Source organism: Leptonychotes weddellii, chromosome 5 (genome assembly GCF_054177405.1).
Source record: "Leptonychotes weddellii isolate Sample4059 chromosome 5, ASM5417740v2, whole genome shotgun sequence".
In the NCBI taxonomy this organism is placed as follows: Eukaryota; Metazoa; Chordata; class Mammalia; order Carnivora; family Phocidae; genus Leptonychotes; species Leptonychotes weddellii.
The window spans coordinates 106,743,791-106,756,489 of NC_138373.1; the positions used below are offsets into that span (position 1 = coordinate 106,743,791).

General features: G+C 48.7%; 2 protein-coding genes across 7 annotated transcripts in view; one reads left to right on the plus strand and one right to left on the minus strand.

The window, feature by feature from the left end:
• Nucleotides 1-7,046, minus strand: part of RNF41 (ring finger protein 41) — a 22,911-nt gene extending 15,865 nt beyond the window's left edge. Inside the window, exons 1-2 of one of the 4 annotated variants that reach the window (XM_081821860.1) lie at nucleotides 7,028-7,046; nucleotides 3,634-3,818 (exon numbers count right to left, since the gene is read on the minus strand). The gene's annotated coding sequence lies outside the window, so the exon portion shown is untranslated. Of the gene's footprint in view, nucleotides 1-3,633; nucleotides 3,819-6,357; nucleotides 6,493-6,525; nucleotides 6,704-7,027 lie in introns of those variants that run through there. The other 3 variants (XM_081821858.1, XM_081821859.1, XM_081821861.1) reach the window with 3 other exon arrangements.
• A 169-nt stretch (nucleotides 7,047-7,215) lies between these two features.
• Nucleotides 7,216-12,691, plus strand: NABP2 (nucleic acid binding protein 2). 3 transcript variants are annotated; one of them, XM_031036376.2, is made up of 7 exons: nucleotides 7,216-7,419; nucleotides 8,799-8,900; nucleotides 9,252-9,390; nucleotides 9,512-9,583; nucleotides 9,759-9,840; nucleotides 9,935-9,998; nucleotides 12,149-12,691. In XM_031036376.2, the coding sequence occupies exons 2-7, from the start codon at nucleotides 8,822-8,824 to the stop codon at nucleotides 12,346-12,348; spliced, it is 636 nt and encodes a 211-aa protein (XP_030892236.1). In that variant the 5' UTR covers nucleotides 7,216-7,419; nucleotides 8,799-8,821; the 3' UTR covers nucleotides 12,349-12,691. The 3 variants fall into 3 exon arrangements, with proteins under 3 accessions (XP_030892236.1, XP_006741069.1, XP_006741070.1); XM_006741006.3 differs by lacking the exon at nucleotides 7,216-7,419 and adding an exon at nucleotides 8,298-8,405; XM_006741007.3 differs by lacking the exon at nucleotides 7,216-7,419 and adding an exon at nucleotides 8,412-8,720.
• Nucleotides 12,692-12,699: the final 8 nt, after the last annotated feature.

The following is a 12,699-nucleotide window of genomic DNA, read 5'->3' on the forward strand; positions in this document are numbered from 1 at the left end:
ACGTGCCCCTAAATAAATAAAATCTTAAAAAAAAAATTAGGGGTGCTTGGTTCAGAGATTACTTAAAAATAAAATCTTTAGGGGCGCCTGGGTGGCTCAGTCGTTAAGCGTCTGCCTTTGGCTAGGGTCGTGATCTCAGGGTCCTGGGATCGAGCCCCGCATCGGGCTCCCTGCTCGGCGGGAGGCCTGCTTCTCCCTCTCCCACTCCCCCTGCTTGTGTTCCCTCTCTCGCTGTGCCTCTCTCTGTCAAATAAATAAATAAAACCTTAAAAAAAAAAAAAAAAGGAGGAATACAAATTGTGAAACTTATCTTAATGGGGTCTCAGATCTCATTTCCCAAAATAAATAGCAGAGAACTTGTCTCTGTTGGCAAAGGGATGGCCAGAGGGGGTGGGAAGCCACTAGTCAGTGTTAAGTGGGAAGCCACTAGTCAGGGTTAAGAACTGTAAGGTTCCCACCATAAAGTCAGCATTTACAAAACTACAGAGATGCTGGGCACTGTTCTTTCTAGTTTTTTGTTTGTTTGTTTATTGATTGATTGATTGTAATCTCTACACCCAGTGGGGGCCTCAAACTCACAACCCAGAGATCAAGAGTCACACACTCCAACCGAGCCAGCCAGGCACCTTGGCATTGTTCTTTCTAAATCAAAACCCCCTTTATCAGATTAGAGATTCTCCTGTTTTATCCACTCTTACACAACTGCATTCTTTCAGGGGTACGGCCTCAAGAATTAAGGGGAAATTTAGATTTATATTCCGATGAGGGTATTCCCTATTTGTCATCTATGGGAAACAAATGTCATATACAACCTTGGAAGCCAGCTCTCTGGTCGGCCTTGTCCTAACCCCTAGGCAGACCGCCAACCTGATGGGCTAGGCTCCTTGATTATTCCTTCGGCTCTCCGGGACTTTCAACACTGCCATGGGGCTGTCACAGGAGCAGGTTATCATTCCAAGGGGGATGCCTCACAAGAACTCAACTACTCACTGCCCTGGGGGTAGAAGCTTTAATAAAACTGAAACCACAGGGACCTCAAGAGTCACAGCCAGTGACCATAACCACCAGAAGCACAGTTTCCTGGATATTCTCCTTGAGTCGTAGAACAGAAGAAAAAGGCCTTCGAAGGTTTCACTCAAATTGGGGAGCTGAACTAAAGTAGCACTGAGGTGTCCCTTCAGGCTGTTCTGCCAACTTCCCTGATTTGAACATCCCAAACCCAACCTGAAGATTGCATTTCCAGCCTTCTTTTCTGTAGGCCAGAACTCAACAAGGTAATTATGTTATTTTCTTTACTGTTACACTGGGTTCTCTCTCTATAGTTCTCGTCACTATTATCATAAAATGCAAGAGCTTTCTCAGATCCCTTTCTACACCCTTTTAACTTGTTGTTGAAGTTGCTTTCTCTGGTCTACCCCTCGAGAGAGCCAGGAATTCAAAACAGACTGTAAAGGAACCTGAACATTTATCCTCCTTTTTATTCAGGGTTTCTTGAACCCATGTACAGATGTGCAAACCATGCACCTGGTCTCTCTCTTTTTTAAATTTTTAAATTTTAAAGATTTTATTTACTTGAGAGAGACAGTGAGAGAGAGAGAGTATGAGCGGGGGGAGGGGCAGAGGCAGAGGGAGAAGCAGACTCCCCACTGGGCAGGGAGCCTGATGCAGGGCTCAATCCTATAACCTGCTCCAATGTAAGGAAACAGGTGACTTCCAGGAATTTCAACATAGTGAAGAAATTAACTGGTGAAGGGTCTCACATTTCATTACAAATCTCCCAATGAAGGAACAGATATGGAAAAAAAGGAAACATAGTTGGGAATCCAGAAACTTGAGACCCAGTTCTAGCTCTATTACTGACGAAATGTGTGACCTTGGGCAAGTGACCTAACTGCTCTGGGCCTCAGTTCCCTTACCACACAAGAAATGAAGCATCTTGGACTACATACGTTCTGAGGTACTCCACAAATTGCAGGATTCTGAGATTCAGCATATAAAACAAAAATAGCTAAATTAGGGGGTAATTAGATTATAGAAGGTATCCTGGCTTTACCACTAACTGACCTTGCTCTCTTTAGGCAACTCTCTTGACTTTTTAAGTGAAAGGAAGTGGTCTTGGGGCACCTGGGTGGGTGGCTCAGTCGGTTAAGCGTCTGCCTTTGGCTCAGGTCTGGGCCTGGGATCAAGCCCTGCATTGGGCTTCCAGCTCAGCAGGGAGCCTTCTCTCCCTCTTCCACTCCCCCTGCTTGTGCTTGCTCTCTCTGTTAAATAAATAAATAACATCTTTAAAAAAAATAAAGAAAAGAAGTGGTCTTTTTATTTAAGCAGTAGAGTCCTTAGACTGAAGTCACTACTTCTCTTAGAAAAATAACTTCTGAGGAATTCAGTTTCCTCACTTATGAGAGGAGGGGGTGGGATACAATGCCCCAAAGATTGTTTAATTCTAGAATGCTAGGATCCATGCTGGATTTACCACAGGGGATGGATGGATGGATGGATTTATTTATTTATTTATTTATTTAGTAAGTAAGCAAGCAAGCAAGCAAGCTCTATACCCAGTGTGGGGCCTGAACTCATGACCCTGAGATCAAGAGCCTCTTGAAATCAAGAGTCGCATGGTCTACTGACTTAGCCAGCCATGTGCCCCACCAGAGGGAATTTTATTTTACTTTTTTAAAAAATTTTATTTATTTATTTGACAGAGAGAGACATAGCGAGAGAGGGAACACAAGCAGGGGGAGAGGGAGAGGGAGAAGCAGGCTTCCCACCGAGCAGGGAGCCTGACGTGGGGCTTGATCCCAGGACCCTGGGATCATGACCTGAGCCGAAGGCAGACGCTTAACGACTGAGCCACCCAGGCGCCCCACCACAGGGGATTTTAAAATTAAAATTCTTTAGGGGGCATCTGGGTGGCTCAGTTGGTTAAGTGTCTGACTCTTGGTTTTAACTCAGGTCACGATCTCATGGTCGTGGGATTAAGCCCCACATCCGGCTCTGTACTGAGCTTTGCATGGAGCCTGCTTAGGATTCTCTCTCTCTCCCTCTGCCCCTCCCCGCTGGCTCATGCTCTCTCTCATCAAAAAAAATAAATAAATAAAATTTTTAAAATTAAATTAAATTCTTTAGCACATTTTAATTGGTTCAATTTACAGAAGAATCCAGAGGGTACACAATTCCTCAAGAACTCATTTAACACTTGAAGTGAGGCCTATCAGGCCTAAAGGCCAGCAAGGACCTCCCACTTAGTCACCAACTGCAAGCACTATTTGTGTGGATGCCCTAAACTTCAACTTCATCGTCTACGCACAGCCCCTTTGCCAGTAGAGATGTATAAAAGATACAGAAAACACAATCCTTGTCTTCAAACTAAGGTGTAGGCTTGCGCCCAATGAGTATACAAGACATAAAACACATAAAAAGACATAAAATTGACTGAGCAATTTACCAACAAGTAAAAGTTAATAGTTACTGTCAGACGTAAATATGCATAGAAGAACAGACTGATGTGGGTTAATGAGAGAAAGTTTTATGCAGAAGAATCTTAAGAATCAGGTTTTCAAAAGCAGAGGGAATCCAGATAGGCTGAGAAGAGACCTGAAGCCTGAAACGGGATTCTGAATCAAGGCTCTTTACCTTCCAAGTGTTGGGGGGTAGGTTCCCTGTTCACAAGGCTCCAACCCCCTGAGGCCTCCACTCAGTGCCACTCAGGAGACGCTCCCAGTAACCCATCTTGTTGGCTATTGTCCGACTGAGTCTTCCTTCCTAGTGACAAGCTCCATCGCCAAGGGGATGGATGTGATGTCACAATCAGGAGCACTCTATTAATAGGAACAAGGTAGAAAAGGGTGAGTCAGGGGAACTACCTCCACCTGGCAGGGAGACTAGACAGACTTGGATCTGGCGGCTGGTTGGGGAGGATGAGGTGACTCCATTAAGGGCAACAGGTTTCAGGGCTAGGGCCACAGGACTGCCTTCTAAAGATCGAGATCACTGGCTAAGGAATCACATACACACACAGTCCAGGATATTCAAACACAGCTGAGAGAGGCAGAGAAAGGAACAAGGAAAAAGGTAAAGAAGAACAGCTGTTTGAGACAGAAAAAGATTCTTCTTATTCAGTGCACACAACCACAAGCAATGTCAATGATTCCAGATCTGTGGCTACACAATGCAGAGACCAGTGCTAGCTTACATGCACAGTATGATGCTTTGATGTTTCCCAAATGCTTTCACATAAATGACTGAAGTCATGTAAAAAGAATTCTAATCCTAGCCTCCAAACTGGAAAATATCTTCATAAGGAGAAGATACTCAAGAATTCGTACAGGTGTGATTCTACTTCCCAAGTCAGAAAATACTCCTGAGGGGATCAGCCTTTTAAAAAAAAAAAAGGGGGCGCCTGGGTGGCTCAGTTGGTTAAGCGACTGCCTTCGGCTCAGGTCATGATCCTGGAGTCCTGGGATCGAGTCCCGCATCGGGCTCCCTGCTCCGCGGGGGGTCTGCTTCTCCCTCTGACCCTCTTCCCTCTTGTGCTGTCTCTCATTCTCTCTCTCAAATAAATAAATAAAATCTTTTAAAAAATAAATAAATAAAATAAAATAAAGAAGAAGAAGAAGAGGAGGAGGAGGCGGCGGCAGTGAAATGGGAAATCACTCCCAAGTGGGCGACTGGGAAGACTAGAGGTATGATTAGGCTGACTAGACTATCATTACCAAAAGAATAGGACCAAGTAAAGGGGGACAAGGCTTCAGATGAAGAGTGCTGTGAGATCTACTCAATACTACACAGGAGAATAGTAACTATTCAAACTCGTTTCCTCCCCATCACATGGCTATCAACAAATTAAGGGCTGTGTTACAAAGCAATATGATGAGGATCATTTTTACACATAAAACTGAGACCATTTCATCTTCTGAGTCCTGTACACATGCTCATTAGTTTCCTATGCTCATCAGCCACAACACGTTTAGTGTAATATTATTAAACTAACCAGAGAGATGAAGGCGCAATGTCAGACACACTTTCTCTTTGGGGGGTAGCGAGGGAGTTGTTTCTCCCTCATCCATAACACAGAGAAGACTATAATGCTGTTTCCATTTTGACAACACCCTATTTCCCCATAGTCTGGCATATGCACCTGTATTTCATGAAATGCTTCCAGGAACCACTGTTGCTGGTTATGCTCAGTCTTCTAGTGACAAGCTCCAGACTCAGAATTTTGCCCATGCTGGGATGTTCCCTTAGCCAGAAGAAAACAGGATTTTTCAACTGAGAGGAGGACCAGGAGTCAGGAGACTTGGGTTCTGGTCCCAGCTCTGCCAACTGTAGGACTTTAAACAAGCCATGTATCTCTTCTGCAGTTTTCAATGTCTTCACCTGACAAGTAGGGAAGATACCTGCCTTTATCTACCTTATATGTTGTCCTTGAAAGTCAAAAACATAATAAATGTGAAAACATACTGAATACAGCTATGTTTCAGGTAAGATATTTGTAGTAATAAAATGCAAAATAAATTTAGAGTACTGAAGGCTAGTGAGGAAATGCTTGAAAGGAGCTTGTTCCTTTTCGATTACCAGGAACCAGGCCCAGACACAGTCAGGCGGACACACAGAGTAGTAATATTATCACATCACTCAGATTGACTACCACTAGTCTACCCCATTCCCATCTGGGGGAAAACTACCAACCAGCAACCCTATCAGCTTCTTGCCCTATTGTCAGACCCTAAAACCACCTGTTTAGGAAGTGGTTAAACTATCACTATCACAGCCCAGTCCCCATGAACAGTGGCTCCTTCAACAGCCACAGATGCTATTACGGAGAATGAAGTCAGTTTCTGAATGGGGAAGATGTCTGTCAGTCCCCCGGGCAAAACACTCTCACCTCTCTCAGCTTTCTGCTCCTTCTCCAGCCCCCTCCTCCCCATTCCCCAATTTCGCAGAGTTCTGGGTTGGGGAAGGCTTTCCGGTGTGTGAAGCCTGCGAAAGGGCCCGGCTGCAACGCCAAGGAAGGGATGTAAGGAATGTGAGATTCCTTCAAGGAGGGGTGAGAGAGGGAGGGGGGGAAAGGAATGGAGGAGGAAGACAAGGCTGCCAAAGACAAGGCACGGGAGAGGAGCCAAGCTATGGCGCTTCGAGGGCGGGGGTTCAGATTCCGCCGCCCCTGCCCAGGCTAGCCCCCAGAACGTTCCCTCCCTCCCCTCCCAGCCCGTCGTCACTGCCCATTTAAACACCACGTTGTAGCCCCAGGTCCCCTCCTCCCTGTCCTCCAGTCAGCCCAGACCCCCTCCCGCACTTAAGACTCCACTACTCCAATGTACCTCCCCAACAACCCACCCTCCAGCGCCCCTTTCTCACCTCCGGACTCCTCCCTATTCCTGCTCCCTTCCTCCATTTTTCATCTTTACTCCTATCCCTTCTCCTGACCTCCAATATCTTGAACCCCCGCCCCAATCCCCGTGGGACATCGGCCCTCCCGTCCCACACCCTTTTTTAGGTGGGAGTCGGCGCAGGCGCAGTACGCACCGCCCTGGAAGCGGTCTGGACTCTCCGTACCCCGGCCCGGCTGGAGCTGAGGCCGCAGCGGCCACGGGATAGCTCCGGTGCCGGGTCCCAGCCTATCCTGGGAGGGGAAGGGGAAGGGGAAGGCGAGAGAAGGTTCCAACCACTCGTCGCCTTGTGAGATGGGTCCCTTGCCCCGCCCACCGCTGCTACGCAACCCGGCGGAAGTTCGTCACCAAACTCCGCCTCTTTGTTTAACTCGGATCTAGACTAGAAGCCAAGAGCGACCAACGAGGAGGGGGGACGATTACCCGGGCTTCCTCTCTACACCGGAAATCTTTGTGATCCCAACTAGGACCATATAGCCATTTGGGAGGGAGAACTCTATGTTCTTCCCAGCGTGAATGTAGGGGGCGGAGCCCGAGGCCGACTCCCGGGAGGGCTAGACTTCGCTTTGGAGGGGCGTACGAGTCCCGACTCCTAAGGTTGATGCGGTGAGGTGCGAGATCATTGCGAGGAGGCTGACCTGCAGTGTGACCTGCCATCTCCTGTTTCCAGAGCGGTGGTCAGCATCCCGGAGCCTCCCGACCCTATGACTCATAGTCACGGGAGTGGATACTGTAGTCTACAGGGCGACCACTGGGTGGAGAATGGGGGAGTGTCTAGCCGCAAAGCTTTGATGTAGGGTGCCCAACGGATTGCCCGCCTCTCTCCTAGCGGCACTCCTGCTGTATCTACGATGGCTCTCCGGACGCTCCTAGAGTTCCCTGAAACATCTAAGGGGAGGGGAGATAAGATGTCCCTCTTCCTACGTTATGCTTTGATTTCCTTAGGATATAACACCGTAATTGGGGGTGTGGGCGGGAGAGAACCTGGGATCCGAGGAAGGTCAAGGCGGAGCCTAAAGCGCTCCGGAAGGTAAGGAAATAATCAAGCCAAGACATTACTACATGACCTGTTAGGCTAATCTGATATTAAATAGTATTTGTTATGGCTATTCGCTAAACAAATGGTTGTGGTTTGTATATATGTAACTGGTTTATACACAACATTACAGAAATAGAAACTTTTGTTGAGTTCCTAACAAGTCCCCAGGGGAACTAAAGGTTCGGGCCTCCTCTGTTAAATCCTCTGGGGGCGGGGGAGACCCTGGGATCTAGGGAGATAAGTGCATTAGGAAGAGGTGCCTTTCACACTCTGAAAGGGACTAATGCAAATGCTGTCCTCTGTGCCCTGGTTCCATTCTTCCAAAAAGGGTGGGTCGGCCTCTGGTGTGAAGGCTACTTTTTCCAAAACCCTGACGAAGCTGGGTAGTGCATTAAAGATGAGGACCCCAAGTCAGGAATAAAGATAAGGGTTATAGCAGTGGGAAAAGAAGAAACTGTGCCTACTGCGTGCTAAGCACTGCTTTTTATATAACTTACGTTTTCTTGTCTGCAAAAGGGAATTACATATTTAAAAATTGTCGAGAAAATAAGTGAAGTGCTGAGCGTGTTTCAGACTTTTGTCCACCGTCTTCCAAAACCCCTGGCCCTTTTTCCAGAGTCACGTCTTAGAAATGAAATCTTGGAGCCTAGGTGTTGTCTCCCAGTCAAGTAAGGAAAATTGGGCCCGAGGCGCCCCCCTGGTGGTCAATCTTTCTCGCAGCGCCAACCATCTGCGGGGTTCCTTTAATACTTAAAATCCGCCCCTTTCGCGGCGCGTGAATCTTGGGCCCCGATTGGCTGAGTCGGGGCCGGCGGCGGGGCGCGTCGGGACAGTGCTGATTGGTCGGAGGAGGCCAACCGGAAACTTACGGGAATGTCCGCACTCCCGCGTTCCACCGGGCGCATCCGGCGGCGGCGGGGCCTGTGGCTCCCCCTGCGGGCGGCTCTGCGGCGTGCGCTGTCCGGCCCGCTGGCTGGGTGGGTGGTGGGCTGTGGGTGGGGGAGGGGATGGACCGAGTCCTGGGTTGTCCGGATGAGGGTTCGGGAAGGTTTGGCGAGTAAGATTCCATTCCTTGGATCTGCACCAGTTTCCCTACCCCCGTCTCCGTCAGCTCCTCGACTTTGGGGATTGAGATTGAAAGAGCATCCCGGGACGGGGCCTTTCAGCCCCGAAGCAGCCTATCCAGAGACCCTCAAATTCTGATTTTGAAGTTGGAGGCTCCTGGGGAAGTTCGTTTCTTACCTTTTAGAAGAATTAGAGGATTTGCGGCTGCCTGACCCCAGCCTAGAGTGGTAGGTAGGCCTTGGGAAGTGGAGTATGGGGGCGAAGACTCCAAGCCTTGAGCCTTCATTCCCTTTTCCCCCTTCTAGTGTAGTGCCGAGGCTCGGGCAGCATGACGACGGAGACCTTCGTGAAGGATATCAAGCCCGGGCTCAAGAATCTGAACCTCATCTTCATTGTGCTGGAGACAGGTGGCTATTCTGGGATGGTGGGCCCCCTGCGCGGCTTCTCCCGGTTGGGGGGGGTTCGGAGGGGGAGAACACCACCTCCGCACTTAACTAGCTACAGGGGTGTCAGGGCGCACCCCAAGAAACTGCTCACACCCAATCTCTCCTAGACCCTGGCCTGGAGAGTTGTAGTGGAGTGTAGGGTAGATGGAACTCACCAGATCCAAGCCTCCAGGGCCACTTGGGCCTCTTTCCACTCAGGGCCCTCTCCATGGTGCTGTCCCTCCATTCCCCCTCGCCCCACCAGTATCTAGATCTCATCCCTCTGACCATTTCTTCCTCCCACCCGCCCCAACATTTATCTGTTCCCTCCAGGCCGGGTGACCAAGACAAAAGACGGGCACGAGGTTCGGACCTGCAAAGTGGCAGACAAAACAGGCAGCATCAATATCTCTGTCTGGGACGACGTGGGCAACCTGATCCAGCCTGGAGACATTATTCGGCTCACCAAAGGGTAATTCCTGGTTACTCCTGGTTATCCAAGGGCAGTAACCGCCAAGGGGGTAGAGTTAAGAGTTAACAGCCCCTGTGACTCTTCTGAGTATTCTGAATCCTACTTTTTTGTGCCCCCACAGATACGCTTCAGTGTTCAAAGGTTGTCTGACACTGTACACTGGACGTGGGGGTGATCTTCAGAAGATTGGAGAGTAAGTGTCTTGGGGGTGGGAATGTAGAAGCACCAGGCCAAGGGGGTAAGTTTAAGGTTTGCAGTGAGGCAGCATAAGGGTGCACAGTCTGTGTCTTGTATCTGGACCTTTCTGAGGCCTCCAGCAGTGGCCCAGAGACTGGGTCTGAGGCTTTAGCCAATTTCTCCCCTTGCAGATTCTGTATGGTTTATTCCGAGGTTCCTAACTTCAGTGAGCCAAACCCAGAGTACAGTGCCCAGCAGGCACCCAACAAGACGGTGAGTCCCATGGCCTCGATGTAGGGAAGGAGGGCAGGTCAGGCCAAGAAGCATGGTGGAGAGCAAAGTCTGAGTATTTAATTTGTGCCTTCAGTTGCAGAACGACAGCAGCCCTACGGCTCCCCAGCCTACCACTGGACCCCCTGCCGTTTCTCCAGGTACACCTGTTCCCTTCCAGCCGCTGGTTCTCCTAGCTCCCCTTTTCTCTCCAGCCTGGAAAGATGCATTGCCTTCATCCCAATTTCTCTTCCCTCAGTGTATCCCCATCCACCTAGTTCTTCTCCCCGTTCTTTTGCAAGTCCTTGTGGGGAAAAGATTTAGGGACCTGTTTCTATCACTGATAGACTTCTGGTATTCTTGTGTCACTACCACTCAAGGACACAAATGAGAACAGTCTCTCTGCAAAGATTGCACTCCTTCCTTCCAGCTTGTTTCTCTCTGCTGCTTTGGAGGGTCCTTGCCCTTTTCGCCTTGCCCTTTCAGTTCATTCCACGGTTCTGATATGGATATATAGGACCTAACATGGAGTCCACACGGTATAGCTTTTAGAGCACCAAGTAGTTCTCTTTTAGGGTCATCACTCTTCTTGAAACTAAAGACCCTTCTTCTACACCTTGGACCTCAGGATTATGATTCTTTCATCTCCTATACTTCAAGCCCCTGCTTTTTGATCTCTTGATTAGAATCACTCACCAACATCATCTCCTTCATCCCCTCACTTTTCCTTAGGAACTGGGTTTTTACTGCTCTTTTTTTCCTTTTGGGTCCTCTCCCAGCTGACCCTAGTACTCCCTGGGATTTGGCTGTCTCTTGCCTCTGATCCGTGCCTTAGATTTCTCCCTGTGTTACTAGGCTCCGGGCTGCTTCTGCCCTTCCTCAGTCTGTGTCTACACCCCCAGTTGCCATGGTTTTCAGAATTGTTTGTGTCAGAACCACCAGGGTCATGTGGCTTTTTGGACACATCATGAAATAACATTTAATTCCACCACAAAAATCAGCATCCACGTTTTCTTTTCTTTTTTTTTAATTTAAGATTTTATTTATTTATTTATCGGGGGCAGGGGAGAAAGCACAAGCAAGGGGAGCAGCAGGCAGAGGGAGAAGCAGGCTCCCCGCTGAGCAAGGAGCCTGATGTGGGACTCGATCCCAGGACCCCGGGATCATGACCTGAGCTGAAGGCAGACACTTAACCGACTGAGCCACCCAGGTGTCCCAACATCATGTTTTCAATGGAAAATATGACATATATTTTCGGGTCTCCATAACTCTATATTTGTAAAAAGCATTTTAAATAAGGTACACATAAGCCTGTTGGCCCCTCGTATTCATCTGCCAGATGTTTATTCACTTGGTTATCTGACAGGTACAAAGGCTTAACAAAAAACATGGATGGCATGAAAACTTAACTTTCTATATACTCTCCTAACGTTTTCTGTGAATTGAGGAAAAGGCATTATTTTTCCCTCTTGGCTACAGGTGTCTTAGTCTGGAGCAGCCGGGTTTAAGCAGGGATGTGGTTGGAGAACCACTAGCCTATGACTCCTACCGCATGTAGGGTTCATAGTGTCCTATGCATATGAGAGGCAGGCCTCTATCTTCACTTAGCCAGGATGTCTAGAGGAGGATTGCCAAGGAATAAGACACAGCACCTGCCTTTAGGAGCCGGTAGTCTATGAAGGAGATAGTCCTACATACGGTAACACTGTGGGAGCGGCAAGGTTAGTCATATGCACTGTTGTGGGCACTCAGGGAGATCATCTCACACACCTGGCTCCCATCAAACATGTAAGCTACCCACAAAAATGTTACTTATTATTTGGGGGGTGTGAGTAATCATTGTTTTGCTCACTCTGACCTAGATTTTCCAAAATGAAAATGTGTGTATCATTGTGATACCCACCACCCTTTTTTTTTTTTTAAGATCCTTCTTACATTTTAACACAGAAATTTCGGGCCCTTCCCCTACCCATGCTTCTCCAGTTTTACAAAGACTTTTGATAAAGAGGTCCTTGAGTAGAACTAAACAGCGAATTCTAAGTCTGACCTCCCTGATACAAAGCTGAATAAAAGAGAAAAATACCACACTAGGGCTCATGTAGCAACTTCCCAAATGATTACTCGAGGCTTCTCTGGGGCTCCGTGCATACAACCTCCACTCCTCGCAATTGGTCCAGTTGGCAGGAACGTGCAGCTATGCTTGATGGAGACCGTGCTCCTCTCTGGGAGCGGGAGGGAGGCCTTGGGGCTGGACCTCTCTCCTACCTTAGTTCTCTAATTCCTGTGTTTCTTTCCCTTCTCCCACTGCTAGCCTCTGAGAACCAGAACGGAAATGGACTGAGTGCCCCACCAGGCCCTGGTGGTGGCCCGCACCCCCCTCACGCACCCTCGCATCCCCCCAGCACCCGAATTACCCGAAGCCAGCCCAACCACACACCTGCCGGCCCTTCGGGCCCGTCCAGCAACCCTGTTAGTAACGGCAAGGAAACCCGGAGGAACAGCAAGAGATAGCAAGACATCCTTCCTCCCTTCCCGCCACCCACCATAGCCCCAGTGTCTCCTAGAGCACACAGCCTTCTACTAGGCTGTTGGCTTTTGTGGGGCTGGGTGTGGGTAGGTAGTAGTATTTGAGCCACTAAATTTCACTGGAGGGGTGGTGAACAGTGGCCTTATCCACCCTAAGCCCATACTCACTGCCTTGCCCAGCTGAAGCTGCCTATCCCCTGGGATTCAAGGCTCTCTGCCCGCCCTCCTTCCTCTTAGAAACGACAGTCACAGTCTATTTCTGGTGTGTGTGATGTGGAAGTCAAATTGAATCCCTCCTTCCTAATAAACGTTACCGCTCTGTACTGGACTCCTTTG

Coding starts and splice junctions, on each gene's coding strand:
- NABP2 (XM_031036376.2), top strand. CDS start 8,822: ATGACGACGGAGACCTTCGTGAAGGATATCAAGCCCGGGCTCAAGAAT. Junction 9,584..9,758: donor GATCTTCAGAAGATTGGAGA/GTAAGTGTCTTG, acceptor CTCCCCTTGCAG/ATTCTGTATGGTTTATTCCG. Junction 9,841..9,934: donor AGCAGGCACCCAACAAGACG/GTGAGTCCCATG, acceptor TTGTGCCTTCAG/TTGCAGAACGACAGCAGCCC.